At 43.9% G+C, this 22293-nt stretch overlaps 2 protein-coding genes across 2 annotated transcripts; both read left to right on the forward strand.

Annotated features, from left to right (window-relative positions):
- Positions 1–5556: 5556 nt before the first annotated feature.
- LOC140222295 (protein GOS9-like) lies at positions 5557–6027 on the forward strand. Its single transcript, XM_072292458.1, has 2 exons — positions 5557–5673; positions 5788–6027. Exons 1-2 carry the CDS (start codon positions 5557–5559, stop codon positions 6025–6027), a joined length of 357 nt encoding a protein of 118 aa, XP_072148559.1.
- A 10329-nt stretch (positions 6028–16356) lies between these two features.
- LOC117847321 (uncharacterized) lies at positions 16357–21051 on the forward strand. The gene is made up of 2 exons (XM_034728511.2): positions 16357–16563; positions 18637–21051. Exons 1-2 carry the CDS (start codon positions 16508–16510, stop codon positions 20906–20908), a joined length of 2328 nt encoding a protein of 775 aa, XP_034584402.1. The 5' UTR covers positions 16357–16507; the 3' UTR covers positions 20909–21051.
- Positions 21052–22293: the final 1242 nt, after the last annotated feature.

The raw sequence follows: 22293 nt of genomic DNA on the forward strand, positions 1-22293 counted from the left end.
CTCTTCTTCATCACCCCCGCCGCAGGCACCACCCACCGGGGGTCCTCCACCACCCGGCCAGCGGCGCTGTCACCGCCCAACCTCGCCGCCCACAACCCGGGCCTGCCGCTGCTGCTGGTCACCTCTCTAAGCCCATAGGTCATAGAAACCCCCCAAACCCAAATCCCTAACCCTAATCCCCCTCCACCATAGCCACCGCCAACCTCCGCCGCCGCCCGCAGCCGGTGGCAACTTGCCACAATCTGCTCCACCCACCTGCCACCATGGCCACAAATGCGCGCGGTGCTCCAGTGGTTGACTGACGACGATGAGACACTATGGGCACCGCCTACTTAAGCAATTCATTGCCATTCCCTGGATCATCAGTATCTGGCACCAGCGTTAATCGAAATGATTACTTAAGTGAGAAGAAGAGAGAATAGAAGGAGTTATGGCAGTGTTATCTTCACCTTTTAGGGAATAATCAAGCAGCAGTCAAGATGCAGCGGAAAGACAACATTACCTTCCTAGAAGACCAAACAAAATAAGCAAGATTTTGCACTTTTGCTAGAAGTACTCAGAAAGTATCTTAACATTGAAAAGTTAATGACATGTAGGGTGAATCAAGGGATGGGTAGGGTTTGCTTGCAAAAAGTAATTTATATGCAAGTGTAGCATCATTTGGGCTTTCTTTTTAAAAAAAGTTGCTGTAGTGTTAATATGGTTTCGGCCCTAGAGGGGGAAACAAAACCTCCCTGCTAGTTCCCAAATGTTACTCGCAGCAGCCGTCAGGGTCCTGTTCCTTTAAAAGACGTGTCTTCTTATTCTACACACTCTAATTTATTGGGAAGTGGTGACACTAATCGAGTTTTGACCAGGTGAGTTCATGACCCTGAACTTCGGCTATTCGAATAGATTGTTTAGCTCTGCAGAGCTTGTACACTTTACCCATACGATCGGGTAGCCCATACCAAGGCCTTTGGTGGTACTAACCTACAAGACTCATACCCACTGGCATTCATCTCTGGATGATATCCTCTAGATCCATCCATGGATAACATTGGGGCCTAAACAGGGGCCATTCCACATCCACTTATGGACAATCCCGGGAAAAGGTGCATCATGATATTTAAACTGGAGTGGGGTGTGAATCAAGTCCTCACATAAATAGGCACTCCCGAAGGCTATACCCACTGGAAAGACTTGCTCAATGAACTGGTTCTTAAATGACTGAGATAACGTTGGATAGGAGCTCCTTGTGAGGTGACCCAACTTACGTCACATTCCTCCTTATCTGGTTGCTAGTCAAGTTTTATAGTTCCTTTTCTTTACCATAACTCACGCCTTTTGTGTATTTTTCAAAGACAAAATTGGAAATGAAAGTATGTGGTATGATTCTAATAAGCGTTGGTTTCAAGGCTATCTCTAGGGTTGTTAGCAAGGGAGAGGAGGTAAGGGCATGGTTTTTGGGATATGTCTGTCCTTATATTTTAAAGGGTTATGAGCTATGCAATACCATATTATTATCTTGGTTGCTTTTAATATTGCTAAACATGGGATAAAAATATGATCATGGGGTTGCTCTTAAGACTTTCCTTGCTTGTCGGGCGAAGAATTCAAGTCTTTAAGCAAACGACTATTTTGGAGTCGAAGCTTCGTATTTTTGGAGAATGCTTAAGGCACTTATTAAATAGGAAACCATCACACAATCAATCACCAAATAGTAACAATTCAAAGACTATTAAGGGAGGGTTTTGGAATGATTGGTGATAAGGTTGAAGGATTCTAAGAAGCGTGGTTGAACCGGCTTTATATTCTATGTGGTTTTCCTTATATTTAACGTGGTTCCTCTCATGTTTTATGTGATTTCTGGGTGTGATTACCTAGGCTTAAGGGAGAGCTTAGGGGATACTTTCTAAAGTTTGGAATTTATGTGTGCTCTAAGGATTTCTAGGACTTTAGCTATCATCTTGGAGTTTCTATATGATCTTCAAAATAAAGAAACATGTTTTCTATGGATTTATTTGGGTAGCTTCTATATGCTGAGGTTTTATGACATGAGTTTTATGAGCTCATGGTAGTGTTTAAATTATATCCTAGTATTTTTAGGAATTTATTGGGCATTTTTGGAGCTAAGAAATGTAAAAGGAAGAATTTAAGGTACACTAATGGGGTTTTTCTATTGGCTAAAAATGATTTTATTTAGTTTTAGACCTTAGATATGTGCAAGAAGAGTTTGGATTACTTTAATAAGCTTATGTATTTATCTAATGTTTTTAGGAATTCTGGTGGAATATTTGGATAAAGAATTGGGCAGAATAATAGTTTATGTGCATTTAGTCGGGTGGATCTAGCGTTTTAATCATGATCGTGAGGCTGATAGGTGGGCTTAGGTCGCTGCGGTTAGCGTGGACTGCGCCCATGCTACTATGTTGTGGACCAACACAGTGGTCTCGTGGATTGGGCGTGGGATGTGAGGGTGGTCCACAGGACTGGGCGCATAGAAGGGTGAAGGGGTTGATGGGGCAGTGGGGTCATGGGGTTGTGCGGATGGTGTGTGGGGTCTGTGCTGGCGTGGCAGCCATGTAGGCACCACATGGGTGCCACGTACACACGCCACCTGAGTCGAGCGCCAGAGCATGACGACGCGAGCAGAGGGCCTCGCCGGCGTAGCTTACATCGGTGTCTACGGGCGACGGTCTTGAGAGGGGAGTAGCCCTAGTGACTCAGGATACTACGTCAAACTCAAAAGGTTAGGTCTAGGGGTACAAGGAGGGGTGTGGCGGTTGGCGAAGCTCACTGGAGTAGCAGCGGTGGGTTAGGTCAAAAAGGCGTGGAGCGTTGGGGCTTTTGCTCGGAGTTTTGAGGGTCGGGATGGGTCTAGGGGTGTTGTGTGAGTGCGTGTGTGAACTTGTGATTGGCTAGGGTCCATCAACGATGAGCAGCGGTGCTGGGACAGGGCGGCGGCGCTAGGGTCGGCATGGCGCCGATGGTTTCGTAGGGGAGGGAGGGTTAGAGGAAGGTTGAGGAGGTTGAGGAAGGCATGGTGGAGCTCATCGGAGGCCCAGCTTGGCCGGAGGGCCTTCATCGGCGGTGTGCAAGCAAAGGGGTTGAGCGGCGGTGAAGAGCTTGTGAGGAGTGACCGGTAGGGTGCCACTGCGGCCCAGGGATAGGGTCTGAAGGCTGCGCGATGACCTTGACTTCAACTCAGCCCGTCTCTAGGAGTGAGCACGGGCGGCGGGTGGAGGCAGCGAGCCTTGGTCCGACCATTCTGACGGGTGGAGGTGGGTGGAGTGGAGGTGGAGGGGGAACACTATCGGCCATTGGGGCGTATTTATAGGTCGAGGAGAGCTCGTGGGTAAGCTTGAGGCTATGGATAAGGAGGGAAGGGAGGGGATAAGCTCAACAGTGGAGCAGAGGTAGGCAACACTCTGCGCGTTGCCATAGCACTCTGGCCCACGATCCAAGAGCTATGGGAGATGGTTTTTAGGCGGGGGTGAGGGGCTTGGGTGGTGGGATTTGGCAGGGTGGTTTTGACGCGTGACTCAAGGCAGGGGATTGGGGTCAGGGAAGGGGGATCCAAGCAGCGGTCGTCACAGCCATGCCGTGATGTCACGCGTGCAAGCAGAGGTGGGGCGGAGTTGTGAGGGAGTGGGAAGGGTTCTGACAATAGGATGAGGTGAGGCATGGCCGTGGCAGTGCAACACGTGTGGGATGGGGCAGGGAGGTGGTCGAGGAGGGGCATCGTGGTGACGTTTGCATCGGCGTAGGGGATGAAGGAGCGGCGGGCATGGGGAAGAAGGGGGAGAGGAGGAGGAAGACAACGCGAATGTCGGGCTGGGGTGGACTGGGTCGGTGGCTAGGCTAAGCAGCCTATCGGGCCGAACGGTTGCGCGGGCAGGGGTTGCGTAGGGAACTTCCGATCGTCGCTGGCGACAAGAACGCCACTAGGAGGGAGCGGAGGTCAAGGCAACCTCACTAGTGGTGTTGGAGTAGTAGGAGAGGGGAAAGAAGATGCGCGGCCACTAGGGGATAGTGGACCTGCCCACCTCAGTAGTGTGGAGTGCCGGTGAGGGGGCGAGGGGCTATTTATAGGTGATGAGGAGCGCGAGACTGCTGCCACGTTGTTGCTACTGGATGGGGATGGGCGGAGCACCGTGACGGCCAAGGAAAGCAAAAGGGGGAGGTTCTGGTCGCCAGGGTAGAGGAAGGTATCAAGGAGGATAGGAAGAAGAGGGGGAGATGATTGGGGTGGCTTACAGCAGTGAAGGAGGGGTGAAATAGCTTGCTTAGGGGCAAAGGCAACACCGGGAAGGGGCACCGGCGTGACACTTGGAGCAACAACATGATGGCGGTGGCAGGGAATGGCGGCGGGGGTTGAAACGGGACGGGAAAGGGAGGGGGTGAGGTGGTTGGGGAGATGATGGGCGGCGTTAATGCGGCAACAGAGGGGAGGGAGAGGTGGCAGTGGCGGGGAAGAGGAGGAATGTATTCGCAGGCGGCGTTGGCCGTCGACAGTGGCGGCGCGACGTCGCGCACGGTAGTGCGGTGACTGCGCTCTGGCGCGTCATGGTGAGCGCGTGGCGTGGCGAAGCAAGGGCGCACGGCAAGGCGTGGGTTGGAGAATGGTGGGCAGCAGGCGAGAGAGTGGTGTTGGGGTGGTGGTTGTGGGGTGGGGTGGTGTGTAGCGTCGGGTGGAGGTGGCGGCATCGCTCGACGTCACGGGTGCAGGGTGGTGGTGAACACGCACCGGCAGCGCGGGTGTGCGCACTGGTGTGGCAAGGTGCGCACGTACGGGTGAGGGCGTGGAACCGAGGAGAGAAGGGGAGCGAGCGGGGCGTGGCGCGGAGTGGGGTGGCGTGGCATTTGTGCCACGGAGCAGGGTGAAGTGTGGGTGGCGGCATGTAGAGGCACGGCGAGCACGCACCGGTGTCACATGGCGTGGTGAAGCGAAGGAGAAAGAAGGGAGGCAACAACTTGGGCTGTTAGTATTGGGACGCGTGGGTCCGGAGCTGGGTTAGGGGAGGAAAAGGAGGCCGGGCCAGTCGTGGTTGTTGGGCTGGGCCGCACCGTGGGAAAGGTGGGGACGAGCCAGGCTGACAGTAGGAGCAGGCCAAAATGGGGTTTGTAGCCTGTGAATGTTTAGAAATGTTTCCTATTTATTTGAAGGATGAATTTGTTCTAGAGCAACCAAATGCAACACACATGTGAGCTAAATGCATGATTTTTAAGGTAAGAAGAGTTAAATAATTTTAAGAAAAGGAATTACATTAGGTTTAAAGAAAAATTTTAAAAAATCCTTATTTTTAAATATTCTAAAAAGTAGGATGTTACAGCATGGAATAGTGCTCGCAAATAATACAAAGATCAAGGTTAGAACTTTTAAAAGCGTAAGGTTCGGATTAGATTGAAAAGGACTAGAGATCATAGGGATTTTTCTGTAAAACCTCCAAGACTCAAGAATTCTCTGAAATCACAGGATTCCTGGGGGGCTATCTGTAAAAGCTCGGCCTTCTTCTTGCTTTGGCCGACGCCTAACCTGAGCGACCATATTGCCGGCGCTCTAGCGAGCGATAGATGGCGGAGAGGTGGGCGATTACAAGAGGAGGTCGAGTGGATCCTGAGGGTGTGCTCACTGGTGTCCACGGGCTCGGCCCCGGCCAGAATCTTGACCGGACACGGATAGGGAAGATGGCAGCGCTCGGGACTTCGCGGACGCGCGCTCGGGAATTTGGTATATATTGCATCCCAATAATTGTTATGCTTACAAATTGACTGATGATGTTTCTGTATTACTTTTTCTTGCAGATCCAGCTTGCCGACTCCGAGTTTGTGAAGGAAATCTCAGGAACATTTGGGACATTCGATGGTGCCATTGTTGTAACCTCACTAAAATTTGTCCCTAATGTCCGAACCTTTGGGCCTTGGTCGAGGGGGATAGGAACTCCCTTTAGTGTTCCCGTGCAGAGCCGAAGTGGCATTGTGGGATTCTTTGCTCATGTTGGGAAGTACCTTGATGCAATTGGTGTTCATGTTCACCACGTCTGAACAACAGCCAACTTCTTTGCCGTGTTTCTTTTTGTGTCCAGCTTTGTATTCAACAGGAATGCACAATAAATAAGAATGGGGATCGTCTTGTAATTTCTGCTGCTGGTGAACAGCCATAACTTCTATGCATTGAGTAATCTTTGTCCATCTTTGATTGCATCAAAATGCTTCTAATTTACATCCATCAACTAATGCGTACAAGTTATATTTACCGAAATGCATGTGAGAGTCCTCGTTGAATATTAACTATGAAAATGTGGACAGAGAAAAGATTGCAAAAGCTGAACCAGTACAATAATCAAACAATACTTTGTGTCAGATTTAGTGACCGGCAGTCCACCAGAGGATTACCCAAGTGGTAGATTTATAGGCGGAGGAGATTGTAAGATCAAGAATTCGAATGGTAGCACAAGGACGTATGGTTTACACAGGTTCGGGTTTCCGAAGAGTAATACTCTATGTCCTGTGTTCTGATGGATTGTATTGATGATCGCAGGTGCGAAGAGTTAACGTGCCCTCGGGGGGACGCTCCTGACCACCTTATATAGGCTAACGACTTAGGGTTGCAATCGGATAGGATCTAATACTAGTCGGTTGTTACAAGGAAATCAATCTGAGTTGGTTTACAACAAATGTCCCATGATATCCGGGCCGAATCGGTTCGCCCGGCCTCCAAGCTTGTGCTTCACGGAACATCATGCCTTAGCCCGCACGGCATGGTCGAGCAGGCCCAACTGTAAGGGCCGATCAGTATCGTGGTCGGTGGGGACCCGAGGGTACCCTTATCCCTCACTTTGCATTAATATTTCAATAAGACATTGATTCGAGCCGTCCTCAGGCTGTCAAAGGAAACCTTAATTTAAGATAGTTGCTGAACATGAAAATCCATCACAGTTATGGCAGGATTTTTTTTATCTCCTGAGCAGGCTTGCCCAGTAAGTAGCATAATTCCTTTTCACCCACCAAGGTCTTGCTGTCCCTTTTCACTAGATTCTATATAATTCGGTTCTGCTTGCTACCCAACTACTTCAATTATATTTGTTTGATATTTATCTAGGCATGGGAAATATCAGCAAGTGTGCAACCAGGGAAATGAAACACCATGGGGAGGTTCTTAAGGAGCAGTCGCTATACAAGAAAGTTTCGTTGCGCTTATATCAGGAAAGTCAGCAAGGAAGATTCCAGAAGTTAGCCCCTAGATCCGACCGGCTATGCAGCAATGAGTTGCAAGAGCAATGTGACAGCTTAGGTCAAAGAAGATCCTACTCGAGCATCATGAAGATAGTTTTCTCACTCTACAATATACGGTTGAACGGATTGAATCGGGCGAAAGGATTCACAGTCAGACTGAGCTAAATATTTTATTGTGAAGGCAATGTTACAAAACAAACTTTCTTATATTGCAAAATCAATAAAAAAATAAAATTACTAGCTTGATGGACCATTATATGCCATCACCTCCAATGTAAAATAAGATTTTTTTTGTGAAGGCAATGTTACAAAACAAACTTTCTTATATTGCAGAATCGATGGTTCCTTGGCGCTCATGAACCGCATATACTTGGTTGTCGTCGCCAACCATTACATTGGACGTGATAGCATCGATGGTTCAGGCCTGAATGGACTTCCCATCAGGGCTCGGAGGGTCCAATGATTTACTGGGAGTCATTAGCCACGAACATGGTATAATTAACTGGAGTAGTTAGAAGTGAATTGGGATTCTCGTCCTCATTTCTCGGATTATCTTGCCTAGTGGCCCTGATACAAAATTTTGAACACGGGCTACATGCATCGGAAGGTGCAAATTAAATAAACAATTTTGATGGCTACATTATTTGCTCTGCCGCTGCCCTGTTGCATCTATTGCTGTTTCATGCCCATCTTCACATAGTACTACAAGAATATACAGAATTCGAATTAAACTATAATGGTAAACAAATAAAACACATAGGACTATATATAATGAGGAAAGTTTTAATTTTTCAGAGATTTCCTCATTTTACTTAAAGTTTATTTGTTAGGGATGGGACTGATCCCGTGTAATCATATGGAGCTATCACATAGAATCTGGATACTATCAAAATTAAAATGCTAGCTAGGACGGGTCAGGATCGATTCGGCTCAATAGATTATTGTAAACTCCTGTTTTGTTTTGACTGGCCGGTCCATTGTTTATTTGTTCAAGCAATAATTAGTGCAGTGTTTAATCAACTGAAGTTGTTTGTTTTAATGCCTTGACGCTACATGCGTTTTTTGCATTCCACCATTGGTACTTACTATGGAATCGTCTGCCTTCTTTTACCCCTCTTGTTCCAGTGTTGCCCAGCCCGCTAAACTCGGCCCATTTAACGAGATGGCGTGAGAAGATGGCATTGTCATTTTTAACCATTGGTTTCACACTAAATATCATCTTATTTGGATCAGCTAGCGGTAAATGTTCAGACGAGTCATTTAACTATTCACTCACCCTATCCAAGTGAAGGAGACTGTCGAGGGATAAAGTATAAACCTCGATAGAAAGGGTCCGGGCAGGCCCTAGCTTCCTTTAAAATTTAATATTTTTTATATTCACTAATGATCATTATATTCTGCTTGTCAAAAACATTTCATAAAGTAGTCCTTGCCTGGATTCTATATAATTCTGTACTACCTATGGTACCTTATACTGCTAGTTTAGGCACTACACAGTCTACACTACTGCTTCAACTCTATTCGGCTTAGGCCTCCAGCGCAACTCCTTGCATTGCTTGCAAAATTGGCACAAAAGCTCTTCATTTGTAACAAAATCGTGTGACGGACACAGCCTAAACAATATTAATTGGTAGTTCAATGCCGTATGAGGACGTATACATCAATGCAGCAACATGATTACAGGTTGCTGCTAGGACCTTATTTCCGATCCGCCCTTATAATGGCCACCCCCATCTCTTCCTTCCCTTTATCTGAGCCTGTTCCATATATAGTTCTTCCGTGCTTATGAGCCAACTACTTGAGTCATTGCCCTAGTACAACATCTTGGTATTCATATATGCTTTGTCTCCATCACTTCATTGGACATCAAAATGCCTGTGGTATTCACACGTTGATGAAGCAAATTGTAAATAACCATTTTCTAGGAATGGGATGTAACAGCAAGTTATGAATAACTCAGGTTCCACAAAGTGCTTCTCATGGAGAAGGTTTCAGCAACGTTCACCACGGTTTTGCAGCAGGCCAGGAGTCAGAAAGAGCCAGAGGCAACTCATGCAGGGTTGGGCCACAGAGGCAACTCATGCAGGGTGTGATCGTTTCGGGGATTGCCACTTCCTTCTTGCAACATTCTGGCAAGTAGAGCAGTTGCTGTACTGAAAGCTCAGGTCGAAACTAGTTTATTTAGTGGTAGTGCGTGCACGTCTACTGATAATTCCAGCACGCCTTCTCTAGCTCTGGATGTCAGTGCATCCATCCAGTAAATAAAAGCAAGATAAGCATGAAAAAAGAAATATACTAGCTGTGTGCACATGTCTGTAACGGAAATGAACATGCGCAATGCACAATTTAAGCATAATACAAAACCAAATGGACTAAAAGAGATTCAAATCAGTTTACATAGACTCTCCATCCAGATTAAACCGCAACCAGTTTATCTTACGCTTAACATAAATGTGGTGCGTACCGGAAGTAGTCGAATTGGATGGTAAACGACTAACTAAACAAAAAAAATACACTGGTCAGCGAGGGCATTATTCAAGAGAAAAATCGGCCTTGATTGTTACAGTACGGTACGAAGACAAAATGTAGCCTGAATTCAGAAAGAAGGACATGGCAGACACGTTCAAAGAGTGATGGTGTCAAAAATGCATAGCGCGTGGATGGTTTTTTCCAGTGGCAAGGGCTTGCTAGCTAGAAAATTTATAAATTACTTAACGAGCTTTGTTACAATGGTTTTCAGTACCAGTGGTACTTGCAGATACTTTCCTTTTCTTATTTGCGTAAAAAAAGAATTAAATAGATTTACACATAATTAAATGTGCATCATAGTAATTTCTTACTATTTTTTACTTAGTCCCATCAAATTGGTACTTTTTGTACTTCTCTTCATAAATTTCACGGTACTTCCTTTGTTTCTACCGTTCAATTCCTCAGGATGGATGGATGACTCTAATTTTTTCAATCAATCTAAAATATCTCATTACTCAATTGTTGAAATAACTGGTCTGTATAAATGGACCGCAGCATTAGACCGCTCGCGTGCTGCGACATTATTTCCCCCGCCACACACCATATCTTGCGCAGGTCTTTGCACTGGCTTCTATATACAAATTGGGTTCTGCTAGCTTGCCCACTACTTACTAGGGTACTGCACTACTACAATTCAATCTGCCGTAGATGCGCCCTGAGCAATGCATTGCGTGTCCAGGCATGGGAAGCATCAGCATGTGTGCAGCCATTCCCATCCGGCGTAATCGAAATCGAGTCTGCGTCCTTGTCAGAACTCCAGCCTTCGCTCGCTCCGACAACATGGCCGGCCGTGGCGACAGCCAATGGAGGGTGCACGCCCTTGTCATTTCTGGTCCTAGCTAGTGAGGGTGCATTGCATTGCCATCAGGGCCGGCTCTATTTTAAGGGTCTTGGGGCAAAGAAGATAAGGACCCGCTGAACTAATTTTTAATATCAAAACTAAAGGATATAGTACAAATAATAAAAATTTCTTTGCAATATATGTATAGCTCATAAAACATAACAATAGTGTAAAAAAAACTAAAAATAATAACCATTATGATTACCTCAAATAAAAATATAATGCTTCAATGCTTTGTAAAAAATCATCTTCGGGCATTTCTTGATGCAAAATCTTCAAGAACAGTATCAAGATTAATGTCATCCAAAACATCCTTCTCAATGCTGCATATAGCCAAGCCATTCAACCTGTCTTGTAACATAATTGATCTCAAATAATTTTTCAATAGTTTTAATTTGGAGAAACTTTTTTCGGCTGATGCTACTATCACTGGAATAGTTAAGAGAATCCAATATGCAATGGAGACATTCGGGTAGCAATTTGCAGCTTCAACAAACTGAAGAATCTCAGGTGCTGACATCAATTCTTCTGGCAAAGATATTTGCAACATTTTTAATTCAGAGAAAAATCATCCAACTCAACATCAGACTTGTTGTCATGAGAAAAAGATTTTGCAAAAGTAGTGCAACACTGTCGTAGATCATTATCATCCAAGGACTTTAAATTTTCTGAGTTGAATAAGAAACCAAATTTTTTTTTCAAATTTCTTTAGCTATTCAAATCGACTAGTCAACGAAGCAATTGCAGCATCAACAATAACTAGGAAGTAACTAACTTTGAACTCATTTATAGCTGAAAGTTGTAATTCTTCAGTTTTGTCATTTCATTCATCAAAATGTTTCTTTCTTTTACCTTGACGTTTTGTAGAAAATTTTGGCTCTATGTCCATACTAGATGTAATGGATTTTGCAATCTCAATACTAGCATTGAAGCCTTCTTCTCTATACTTCTGAAAATATGAGATGACCCCTTCAATTTGTTTGAGAGTAGCATCTAAGCACACAATCTTAGATCGTAACTTTTTTCTCACCATGATGATAGTAGTAAAATATCATCCCAGATAACCATACCAACTATAAATTCAAATTTCTCAAGTGCAGTTACCAATGATTGAGCATCACTTACTGTTTTTGGCTCATCAGTAGAAGTTCTTTCCACTTCCTTCATTGCTGATATTATTTGTGGGGCTTGATACCTGATAGGTTGCACACTCTTTATTCGACTCTCCCAATGAGTATCAGATAAGGGTTTGACAGTAAACCTCATCAACATTATCAGTCAAAATTTTCCACCTTTTAGTAGAGCGTGCAAACAAACAATATATCCTTTGTATAACACCAAAGAATGAAATAGCTATCTTGCATGATTTTGCCATATCACAAAGAGTGAGATTCAGACTATGACATGCACATGATGTATATAATGCTCTTGGATTAATTTCAAGCAAACGTGTCTGCACACCTTGATGTTTTCCCTTCATATTGGAACCATTGTCATAACCTTGGCCTCTCACATCATCAATGTTCAAATCAAGAGATCGAAGTGCATCCAACAAAATATTAAAAAGCCCCAATCCAGAAGTGTCATCAACCTGTAAGAACTCCAAGAAAAATTCCTCTACTCTTGGAATGGTACTTGACATATTAACACAATGCACAATTAATGTTATTTGTTCTTCATGGCTCACATCTGGGGTACAATCCAAGATAACAAAGAAATACTTGGCATCTTTGATAATCTTTAAGATATGATTTTTCACAGCATTAGCAAAAATAATAATTAACCCATTCTAAATATTATGGCCAAGATAATTATGATGAATTTCATTACTTTGAATGTGCCTAATATGTTCTTGCATTACAGGATTAAATTCAGCAATCATTTCAACTGTGGCTAGAAAATTACCATTGTTACGCTCATAAAGTTTCTCATTTGATCCTCGAAAAGCTAGATTTTATTTAGCAAGAAACTTAACAACAAAAACTATTCTTACCAGGATCTGTCTCCAACGATCCTTTTTCTTTGTAATTTCCTGTTGCATTTCATCATCAATTGTTTGATTTTTGCTTAATCTAAGCTGAAGCTCATTCCATGTACTCATGTTTGTCAAATGCTCCACACTATTCTCATGTGTTTTCAATTTCTCACTGAGATGCTTTCAATCCCTTACTCCATCAGATGCTAACAATGACTTGTTCTATTTGATTTGAACAACTTGCAGCAAAAATAATAAACCTTGTCCACATATTTAGAATAAACCAACCACTTCTTGTCAACAAACTCACCATTAGATAATTTCCTGGAGTAGTAAGCATAAGAAAAACGTTTGCCACTGGGATCACAAGGGAATTGTAGATCCATTTCTCTGACAGGTCCTTTCTCAATTAAGATATCTTTTTTGCTATTGTCAAGATTTCCCTATGTTCTAGGATCAAAAATAGTCAAAACTGAATCTTCTTGTTCATCAATATTTATAGTTTCAGTATCATCTGAAGGCTATAAAGTGTCACCTCCCGGAGCCTGAGTATGATCATTGGCATCAGCTTCATCATCTAAATTATACTCTTTTGTAGCACCTTCATTGGCATTGACTTCTGCAACTTGTTCCCGCCCCTGATCTTGATTGACTTCAGCATTATTTGAAACTGGAAAAAAACTTATGTAGAGCACCTCTCTGCGATTCTATGAATTGATCTTCTTGTTTTCTTTTTTTTCTTTTCTGAGCACCCGACAAATGCTTCTTAGGCAACATCTATCATATCCAAATAAATACATTGAATTAGAAATTTTAACCCTAGCACAATCGGTATCGAGAAACCCTAGCCATGAACAAATTTTAACCCGCAAGAGTAAAACAACCTCACCTTGGAACCCTAGGCTAGGTGGCCCCGGAAGATGGCGTCACGAGGTGATGTCGATGGAGATGGCAACTATCCACGGCGATGGGGCGGCGATGGAGGACGGTGTTGGGGCGACGATGGACCAAGGTGGCAGTCGATGGATGACAGCATTGGGGGCATCGATGGAGGATGCCGCCGGGGCGGCGATGATTCACGGCTTCAATGTGGCAATTGGGGACGGTGTCGGGTGGTGGCGTTAGAGAGGATGGAAGCGAGAACGATCGAAGGGCTTAGGGTTGTCAGGTGTTTCCGAGGGACGGACATGGGTGCGGTGTCGCGGTGGGACTTCCTTTTCGATCTTAGAGCTCTTGGTATGCCGCTGCCACCTCTCACGCGCATGGGCGGATGCCTCTCATGAACTATATGGAGCTCAAAATAGGCACGTATGGGAAAATCTGGTCAGACATGTTTAGACCGGTCTCCCAACCGGTCAGAACAGTTTAGGAAAGTTCCTAAACTGCAAATTGGAATTCATCGTGGTGTAGCTCTCATCGAGACGATTGAAATGCATATATGGAATGTCTGATTTGGATTTCAGATGAGAGAGTTATGCCCTTAGGAAGATCAGCACCTCGTGCAGACAAGTTAGACCGGCTGACCCCACCGGTCAGACCGGTTGGATCAGAGTGCTCCAAATGAAGATTGGACTCCACCATTGCGTATAACTCGTCGAGTGGATCAAGATTCATATATAGAACGTCCAATTTGGAGTTCGGATGAGGGAGATACGATCTTCGCAAGATCCGCACCCGGGTAGACCGGCAGACCGGTTGTCCAGGCCGGTTTGATCGGTCTGGCTCTGTGTAATCCGAGTAGGAGTTGTGATTTAGCACAAGTTGTATTAGAGTTTTGACTCCTGTGTGGGGAAGACCTTCCCTCCCTATAAATATAAATATAAAGGTATTCGGCTGATTGAGGACATCTAACCCAATCGACAAAAACCAATCTACTATTTATCGTCTTTTCCTTTATTCTTTTCCCCTAACTTTTCCAATCTACTACCTGTTGTTCTTCCTTCATCTCGACAACGTTTGAAGGTGCTCTAGGTGGCCTGCCAATCCTAGAGCAACCCTGCGTGCGCCTGCCCTAACGGGATCCTTCCCGGGCGAGCGTTCAAAGGTCTACCGTCGGCCTGCCCGACAACCGATCAGACCGATCCCTGAAACCGGTCAGACCGGCTTGAGCTGAGCTGCAGCGAGCCCCTCCGCACGCCGCACGATCGTGTGTGTTCATGTGTTGGCCAAAAAAACGCCAACACTGGGTCTCACACTACTACTTCAATTCTATTTGCTGGGTATCTATCTAGGCATGGGAAGTATCAACATGTGTGCAACCACTGCACTAGAGTATCATTGGGGTTGAGTCTATGGCAACCGATGGATGTTCTTAAGGAACAGTCGATGGTCCGTCCACTTTCTTGGCGCTTACATGATCACCATTACTTGGTGTGTTGCATCCGTCAACCAATGCTGCTAATTTATCGTAGGCAAAGAATACTCGTGCGTTATTAATATCCTATCTTTACACACCAGCACGTGTGCGAGAATGAGGAGTCCTGTAATTTCTTCTGCTGATGAACACCAATATATAACTTCTGTGTCAATCTCTGCTTGCGTCAAAATGCTTCTAATTTATATCCATCAACAAATGCTCCTAATTTATATCTACCAAAATGCATTCGGGAGTTCTCTAATACTACCTCCGTTCTTAAATATATAATGCCGTTGACTTTTTTTTATTCATTTGACTATTCGTCTTTTCTACAAAAATTTTTGCAAATAGATAAACCTACAAGTTAAATCTAAATTACATTTGACAATAGACATAATGATATACATTTTACATTAGTTAACTAACTCGTTCAATAAATATTGGTGGTCAAAGTTGAAGTAAAAAGTCAACGGTGTCACATATTTAAGAACGGAGGGGGTATTAACTGTTAAAATGTTGAAAGAGAAATTGATGATCAGAATGCAAATCCAAACCAATATAATAATCAAGCATTACTTTGCACTCATATTTCAATAAGAGATTATAGATTCGAGCCGTCATCAGGCTGACAAAATGGTGTGTCTCCTCCTTTAACCAGGGCATGATTTTTTTATTAATAAATGGAGATGATTCTCCCACCACGATCACCAAATGAAAACATAATTTCTATATTGAATTGTCACAAAAAGTAAAACATCTATCCAATCTCGAAAACATAATTTCTATATTAAATTGTCATAAAAAGTAAAACATCTATCCAATCTCTTGTCCCAATTGGTGTTTTCAACCGGGACAAAAAGTCCATTCATTCCACTAGCCGTTACAACCAGGACTAAAGGGGCTCTTTAGTCCTGGTTAATATTACCAACCGGGATTAAAGCTCCTCCCGTCGGTGGCGGCCCTTTGACCCGGACTAAAGGCCCTTTAGTCCCGGATCCAAAAACAATTGGAAGTAAAAATGCTGGATGGAAGATCTCTTTTCTACCAGTGCCACGTAATCTCACACTGTTATTCGGCCAGTGAAATACCCTATAACATACGTGACGATGAATTCTGATCTACCGCTGATTAATCTGTGTTGTCGTCTGCCCTATAAAAAACGTGTTTGTCTACAAATAGGTCAATTTAAAGTTCAGGTTTTCTAGAGATAAACGTTTAGGTCTAACCGAGCCCTGTAGAAGTGCTTCTATTACTATATAATAGCTCTTGTTGAAGGGGGAGAATCATATTATAGATATCTAAAAAAATACTAGAGATATAAGAACAAATAATGCAATGAAAGTAAACACTAACATATTTTTTCATAGGTAGCGAGGTAGTGATTTGATTCCACTGGTACAATCCTTCATGCTTATGCCCAAAAGTCAAGGTCTACTCTACTGTACCTCTGAATAATATGATGCCTGCAAATGGGGCCACCTGCCAGTTTCCCTTGGTTTCTCCTTCAATCAGAACCACATATTGAAGATTGAACCGAGCTCATTCTATTTCTTCCTTCCTCTCTTCCTGCTCTGCTTGTGCTCGAGACATGAGGGCGATCAGAGAACTCGAAGAAGTGGGCGTCCATCACACAGCTCAAAGCAGGTGACAAAGCAAAACTAGCATTACAGTATGTTACTTTTTTTGTAAGTGTTATCATTATTATTTGCAAAAGTTGCATCCTTCGGAATTCCAGCCGGCACACCTTCTTTAGCCGTCAGAGATTCAACAGATCCCGCATGCCTCTCCATACCAGTACTCCATAGAGACTCTCCCTCCCTCTGTAAGCTGGAGAGCTAAGCTGACAAGCACCATGCAGACCTCGGCGAGGTTATGTTGAGTTTCCCGGAGTTGCTGTAGGATAGGCCTACTGGAGGCGACAGTACTAGAAAACCCAAGTTCCACCTTCGCTAACTAGTTCCAACTTGGTTAGGGATGCAGGTGCCTAACGTGTTACGTTAAAATCCAGATTATTGGTTCAATTATATGAGTTTCCTATTTGGACCAACTGACCCAGTTAAAACAAATTCTTGAGACGATTTCTCATTATCGTTATTAGCAAAAAAATCCCTTTTTTGGCTTATAATGTTGCCTAGCAACTCATTGAATTGCCTTTTAACTCTCATTTTGCTTCCAATTGTCCTATGAGCACTTGAGTAGTGCATCTGCTTTCATTAAGAAATAGAAATTGGGGAGCAAGACGACAGAGAAAACGAAATAAATGGGATAGGAATTGCTAGTACCATGCAAGCGAAGACTGACCAGGTATTGGGTCGCCTGTGGGGACACCTACAGGTGCACATGCTACTGCAGGCCAGTGAAATGACAGGACAAATAATTGATCCGGTCAGATGGTCGGACATCGAAGCATCATCCTTGACCCCTTCTGATTTAATTCAAATTGAATTTTTTTTCTAAGCCAAAGAATTGGAATTGAATTGTAAGGTTGCTATCTATCAGCATTCACTTCTCACCCACACGCTGATATGGAAACACTTACTCCCGCTCTGTTTTAAGTATACGGTTTTATGAAAAAATTAATTTATGGCATGATAAATGTTGCCACCATTTGCTATTGTCCTCTTAAATTTAATAAAAGAAGTCAAACACTACCAGGGCCATTGTGACTTGGCTCCCATGCAGATCACATAGCCTCAACACATCTCAAATAGTACATGCCAGAGTTCACTTAGTGAAATTTTGACGATATTTCTGAATTCCGCATTTATCGGTAAGGTATGAAAACTTTTTTTGACCAAAATTTCTTATAATGAAACTACCTAATGTGTTAAATCTGTGATATTTTTATATATTTCTTTGTTGTTATATAAAAAATTATGATATATGATGGGTTAAGGACCGATTTCAAACAAAATCATGAAATAACAAAATTTAAAGAAATTTTTATCTGATATTCCCAATATTTCAAATTTATAAAATAAATTTTATTTACCGAATTTTTTAACCCTGGTACATGCCAGATAACTGTAGATCTGGTGGGTACCAAATACCCACATCCAAATCCTTCAGCACCTGATTTGGTTAAATTTTTTGATCCATCCTAAATAGGTAGGGTAGGGGATGGGGAGGAAATTAGCTCTGGCTATATATATGCTATTCTAGCTAGTCAATTAATCCTTAACGCCAATCACCTCGCCCCATTAGCTTAACTCATAATCCTGTGGGTTTTGGTAAATGGACATGCATGCGTGAGAGCGGGAAATACAGGCATGGATGATGATGATTTGGATTGTATGTGGGAAGGTACGGGCATGCCCATACCCTCGCCAAAAACACGGTGAAACCAGCACACGGACAGCAAGGAAGCGGAGGATGAAGTAGCAGCGGGGGTCACACCTACTTGTGGTCATCATAGTGCAGTGTTCGACCCACTTCTCAGCCTGCGCGCGCGTTGGGGACATTGACATAGGTGTACGAAGCAGCAGCGGTCGATGATGGAGGAGATGATGGTGTGTGTGTGTTTGTGTGTGTGTGGGGGGGGGGGGGGGGGGGGGGGGGGGGGGGGGGGGGGGATGGGAAGGAGAGGACAGCTGCTATAGCCAAGGAATTTATGTTCTGTTTGCAAACAGAATGGCCAATAAATCAAACTTAAAAAAATATATGTCAGTTTAATTATTTTTCTTCTCAACTCTCTGATTTACTTTTCCACTGCATCAGCGCACTATCACGTGCCCAAGAATTCTTTAACGAGTGGGAGCTCCAGTGCATGGTGATGGCCAGCTTCTCCCTGCAAGTCTTCCTCTTCTTGTTCTCTGGCTTCCGCAAACGGCACGGCTCCCGCATCCTCAGCGTGCTTCTCTGGCTTGCCTACGTTTCCGCCAACCCCCTCGCGGTTTTCATACTCGGCCGTCTCACCCTCCATGGGGGTGGCAATCAGCTTGCCCTCTTCTGGGCACCCTTCCTGCTGCTCCATCTCGGTGGGCAGGAGACCATGACGGCCTTCTCCATGGATGACAACTCGCTCTGGAAGCGCCACCTTCTCAGCCTTGCCACACAGGTGCCAACGGCCGTCTACGTTGTCAGCAAGCAACTGCGTGGAGATGATCGACTGCTCATGGCTCCCATGGTGCTCGTGTTCGTCTCCGGGACAGCTAAATATGCTGAGAGGATCTGGGCACTTAGAAGGGCTGGCTCAGTTGCACCTGGATCAAGTAGAACGACTTCGAATCTTGTTTCTCGTGCATCCAGTGACGCCGTCTGGGACACCCAGGGCTTTTACGGTCAGCTGTGTTCTGTTATCTCAAAAAAGAAGGAGAGAAATTTTGAGGTCATCCTGAATGTGGCAGTCGAGGGCTTCAAACTAAGCCTGCACTTTCTGATGGACATGACCCCTTCAATCTCTCTTCTTCCTGATGATATCAAGGAGATCAAGCAGGCCGTTGAGGTGTTTAAAACTTCGGAGAACATAGTCCACATGGCGTACAAGTTGGCCGAGATCAATCTCTCGTTGATCTATGACTACTTGTACACTAAGTTCGGTACACGACATTTCCACATTGCCCCAGGTTGTAGCGGTTTCCACCGGATTGCCACTCTTGCACTAACGTCAGCGGCGCTTGGGTTGTTCGTGAAGGGCATGGCTGGTCAGAAGGGCCACGATGCAGCTGTTGTTATTATATCTTACGTGCTACTTGTAGGTGCCATCGTACTGGAGACGTGCTCTATATTTGTGGCATTCATCTCGTCATGTTGGGCTTACAAGACAGCCATTTCGTGTTCACTAACATGCCCACTGTGCCGAATGTTTCCTTGTGTAATTGCAGCCATGGTGAGCATTGCAAGGCATCTCCATCCAGAAAAACAAGGAGAGTGGTCGGCAAAGATGGCGCAATACAGCATTATCGGAGATTGCATCAAGAAGAAACAAGAATCTGGCTTGTTGCGACGGACGATGAGTTGGATCGGAATCGGCCAACAGGCTGTCACACATATAGGCATCTCAGCTGAGGTCAAGAAGCTCCTCCTAGATAAATTGCTGGACATAGCAGCCACTCCACGTGTGCATGAATGGGATATTGGTGTTGGCAAGTTCAGTGGCCAATGGGCGCAATGGGTGGTTGAAGCAAAGCAAGATCATCACCAGAGTGCAGCTCAGCAGGTGCTCCAGGTAAGCAACATCCAAGGTTTGGAGTTTGTGTCAAGCGTGCTTCTTTGGCATATTGTCACAGACATATGCTTGCTCTCTGCTGACGTTGATGTCGACGGAAGCTCATCTCATGAAGCACAAGTACATGGTGGTTCTTCTCATCATGAGGAAGTACATAGCGGTTCCCTTCATGGAGCACATTTTGATGGTGGTTCTTCTCACCATGAGAATGTAGATGGGAGCTCCTCTGATGAATTGCATTTAGGTTCTTCTCACCACGGCAATGTAGATGGCGGCTCCTCTCATGAGGTGCATTTAGATGGTGATTCACCTCACCATGAAAATGTAGATAACATCTCCGGGCTCAGAGGCATTGCTCGAGAGTTGTCACACTACATTATGTACCTCATCGCAGATTGCGGTGCCATGGCTGGCAGTGAAGGGCATTACGTGGTCATTAGGGGAAAGCGCGAGATGTCGCGCTGGCTGCTTGAGAAGAGTGCGAGTTGTGATAGGAGGAAGGTGATTCAGGACATCCGTGATGAAGAAAGCTCTTTCTTCCATGAAAACTACTACCCCGTGCTGGATCGAGCTCGTCGGGTTGCCTCGGACTTGCTTAAGATGGGAGAAGCGGCCGACTGTTGGGAGCTGATCGTTGCGGTGTGGTTAGAGATGCTTTGTTACATAGCGTGCAACTGTGGCGCCGCATTCCACGCCAAGCATCTAACGACAGGTGGCGAGTTTGTCACTCATGTCAAGATGCTCCTGTTTATGCTAGGGGTGCCTTTTCTGAGGGATGTGAAGGAGCCGCTGTTTTCAAAAGCTGGGGATATCTATTCATAATTTGATTATTTAAGACTCTGTTTTGCAGCAGGCTCCATGTATTTGGATTGTAATGATGTGGAACATTCAACCATGCTGTGACAGAAACAAGCTAGGGGGTCCAACTTTGGTTTTATGCATGGTCCAACCTTGTTTGATTTTAATAGATCTTTGTCTCTCTAAAGATGTGAGTCCACTTACATTGGGACTTCATCAACTTATAACTAGCAGTACAAGGTAGAGTTACAATCGGACTCTTATAAATACTGAGATATATAAAGGTGTGCAAATGATCCTTGTTGCGTGGGTGTCAGGACTGTAGTCTGCACCCAGCCACCCTCCCGCGATCACCCTCCTCAAAACTGATGGCATCATTTGCATGAAAAAAACATCATAGTTCCAAAACTGAGAGTTCACTGAAACAAATCTGACATTCTTATTTAACTTTGATTTCATATGGTGTTTATCTAGAAAACTAATTACCTAATTGTTGGAATTATTTTAGATTTTACCAACATTAATGGTAAATAAGATATTTCAATTAAAAAATTATATATGAGTACAAAGATACATCTTAAAATCATATGCAAATTTGTAAAGAAAAAAATGCAAATGCTGGAATGGTTTGGAATCTAGTTTTGTTCGGTACTTAATAGTTTCTAATGTTGAATATCACTTCTAAAAAAATAACAAAATATTGGCAGGGTACCAACCAACATTGTTATAATGTCTCTAAAAAGGCTTCACCGAGAAAATCAAAATTAAGTAAATCATTTCCTTCCCGTTGTTGTTTGTTTGACAATACAACTTCATAGTCATGCATCTCGTTACTAGCAAGACTTGAGGTGGTTAATTTACTTAAATTTTGAACGTGTCAATTAGTTTTAACATTTTACTTCCTACATTGCTTATGTAAAAATTTAAGCATCATTTTTATGCAATAATATATTTTCTATAGTTTAGATATAATCCTGCCTATTTATTGGAATTATTTCAGATTTGACCAACATGAGTGGTAAATAAGACCTTTAAATTCATAATAAATTATATATGAGTAGGGAGATACATTTTAAGATCATGTGCACGTTTGGAAGGAAAATGACTGTTTCTGACTAATAATGAAAGCTCGATGTTCTTAATTCGATGAATAGCCAGTGATTTATTATTTTAGATTTATTGAGTGCTACACAAACATTATATGCTAGCTATAGTAGTAACTAGTAAGCTGAACCTGGGATGCTTTCATTAATGAATTTGTTTGTCGGCCAACCATCCTCAGTTCTGACATCAACACAATCTTTGGATGCATGGCTGCTTAATTTCCTCCACTCCAGGGCGCTAACGGTGTTGCCTGTCCAAATATATGTCTACATACTCTCCACCTCCACCCTGTCATGAATAAATTG

This window comes from Setaria viridis, chromosome 3, assembly GCF_005286985.2.
Source record: "Setaria viridis chromosome 3, Setaria_viridis_v4.0, whole genome shotgun sequence".
NCBI classification, from domain to species: Eukaryota; Viridiplantae; Streptophyta; class Magnoliopsida; order Poales; family Poaceae; genus Setaria; species Setaria viridis.

What these genes read in the sequence shown, in the direction of transcription:
- LOC140222295 (XM_072292458.1), top strand. Translation starts at nt 5,557, where the DNA reads ATGGCGGAGAGGTGGGCGATTACAAGAGGAGGTCGAGTGGATCCTGAG. An exon ending in GGACACGGATAGGGAAGATG is followed by an intron (nt 5,674 to 5,787) that starts GCAGCGCTCGGG and finishes TTTTTCTTGCAG; the next exon opens with ATCCAGCTTGCCGACTCCGA.
- LOC117847321 (XM_034728511.2), top strand. Translation starts at nt 16,508, where the DNA reads ATGAGGGCGATCAGAGAACTCGAAGAAGTGGGCGTCCATCACACAGCT. An exon ending in CATCACACAGCTCAAAGCAG is followed by an intron (nt 16,564 to 18,636) that starts GTGACAAAGCAA and finishes CCACTGCATCAG; the next exon opens with CGCACTATCACGTGCCCAAG.